This window comes from Pinus tabuliformis, chromosome J (genome assembly GCF_031772625.1).
Source record: "Pinus tabuliformis cultivar Carrire ecotype Pingquan chromosome J, CPIR1, whole genome shotgun sequence".
Taxonomy (NCBI): Eukaryota; Viridiplantae; Streptophyta; class Pinopsida; order Pinales; family Pinaceae; genus Pinus; species Pinus tabuliformis.
The window spans coordinates 701,470,986-701,473,092 of record NC_142295.1 but is presented as its reverse complement, the minus strand read 5'-3'; the positions used below and the strand labels follow the sequence as shown (position 1 = coordinate 701,473,092).

General features: G+C 50.0%; 1 protein-coding gene across 1 annotated transcript; it reads right to left on the bottom strand.

The window, feature by feature from the left end:
* Window positions 1-1,048: 1,048 nt before the first annotated feature.
* On the bottom strand, window positions 1,049-1,576 carry LOC149228725 (uncharacterized). The gene has a single exon (XM_089380844.1). The coding sequence runs from the start codon at window positions 1,574-1,576 to the stop codon at window positions 1,049-1,051; it is 528 nt and encodes a 175-aa protein (XP_089236970.1).
* Between the last annotated feature and the right edge of the window lie 531 nt (window positions 1,577-2,107).

The following is a 2,107-nucleotide window of genomic DNA, read 5'->3' as shown; positions in this document are numbered from 1 at the left end:
CTAAAAATTTAAAACCCCTTAATTTCGCCAAAGGGCGAACATTCGCCCCTAAAATTATCCTTGCCATACATACACAACAAAAACATACAGTAGGCCATTGTAACAAACATAGTAAATCATGGGTGGACCTGAGCAGCGTCTGAGTGAGAGATGCTGGGCGAAAGGATGGCTAATCGTCCGGCTCCTCCTCGATGATCCTGCACCAGCCATATCCTTCAGGGAGAGGGTCTGATTCTTTCTTGTCCTCCGTTGGAGAAGGCGCTGCCTGAGTCGGAGGTGGATTGACAGCATGCTCTGGGGCAACCTCTGGTGATCCCTTGACATCCCTTAAGCTTCCTGCCTGGTGCATCTTCTTGCTGGGGTGTTCCACGCCCTCATCCTGCGGTTCTTCAAGGAAAAGGACCGAGACATGGGCGTTGATGCGGGAATTTTCCTGGGAGCTGCTGAAAGAGAAGACGGCAGTGCCAAACGCAAGTAGAGGTGCCGAGTCCAAAGCTGGACTTCTAGAGTCCAAGAATTGGCTCGATTGGATGGGATGGGCTTCTGCAACTCGATGGCAAAGGCATCGACAGCAGCGGGATTGGGGAGTTGCATCTGAGGGACGAGAAGACCCACCTCGGCTAGAGCCTCGACGGCTGAGAAGGCACTGTCGAGGCCTGACCATTTTTCCACAAATAACAGGGGGAAAGAACAGAGCAGAATAGGAGGAATTGGTGAAATTGAAGCGCCCTCCACCCTCCCTTTCAGACTTGATATAGCAGTCAATTGACAGAGGAGTGGCATGAGCGGTAGCTCCGTGAACCATAGACCAAGCAGATGCACACTCCCTAAACCATAGACCACACTCCAGTTTCTGAGCGCGAACCAACACATTGCAATCCACCCCCTCACCATTCTTAAGCTCCTCATCTTTTCCTCGAACTCTGCATGCCATAACTGCACTCTGTAATCGCACCTGAACCCCGGACAGTGCATTGAATTGCCGTCCATGATCGCACCTGAACCCACGCTTATATTCCTTGGCGGCGGTTCGCATTGAATGCCTGTCTTAGGCTTGAGGCCGCACATGGCTTCCATGTGGCTCCTCGCCTTCAACCATAGTGTCACCCGCATCCGGGGAAGCAGCATCTCTTTGGACCAGCCTAGCGAAGTCCTGAGCCTGGGCATTATTTGGTATAATAGTCGTGGTTCCTGTGAGGAGAGTATGTTCATTATCTGCTCCTATGTTAGCTAAGAGGTCTGCAACCTTGTTGCCCTCTCTTTTTGTGTGATTGAAGGTGATGGCCCTGTTGCTGTGGAGAGCTTGTTCGATGGCTTCTAGTCTGGCTGCGAGCCTCCAGCTGTCTGCGATTTTTTTTGCTTGTGAGCCATTCTGCAGTCGCTTGGCCATGTTTATGAGAATCTGAGAGTCTCCTTCCACGATCAAGGGTTGGAGATTGAGATTCCATGCGAGAAGGAGCCCTTGCCATAAACCTTCAAGCTCAGCTGAGTTGTTGGTGTCCCATCCCAAGTATCTGAAGTATATCTGCAGGGGGGTGCCTTCGTGATTCCTCAGAATACCTCCAAAACCTACCATTTCAGGGTTACCTTTGGAGGCCCCATCAAAATTGAGCTTATAAGAATGCTTAGGGGGGGCGATCCAAGTGCCTTTGATTGTACTACTGCTTTTGGAGGGGTTGATCTTGTGTAGATTCTGAGGTAGGAGCATTTTCCAATTGCTTAGAATGCCTTTCTCGACGTCTAGAGATGGAAGATCTTCCTGGGTCCAGGAGTGGAGCCGCAGCGTCTCGTTGAGGTTCCCACAGAGTCTGGTCCATATGTCTTCAATCGTAGAGCGTTGATTTTTGAATATACGTTTATTCCTTTCCTTCCATATACCCCATAAGATGAGTCCAGGGAGCAAGTTCCACAGACAGTTGAGTAGCTCGCTCTTATAAGGATTCTGCGGCCATTGTCTTAAGGAGTTGGTTATGTCGTTCTCTGTTCTGCATATTTTTTGACATCTGAAGCTAGCCTTTTCCCATAGCTGATTGGCTAGGGGGCAAGTGTCCAGGAGGTGTTGGAGCGTTTCCTCATTTTGATTGCAATTCGGACATATCGATGGTCC

What these genes read in the sequence shown, in the direction of transcription:
- LOC149228725 (XM_089380844.1), bottom strand. Translation starts at nt 1,576, where the DNA reads ATGGTAGGTTTTGGAGGTATTCTGAGGAATCACGAAGGCACCCCCCTG.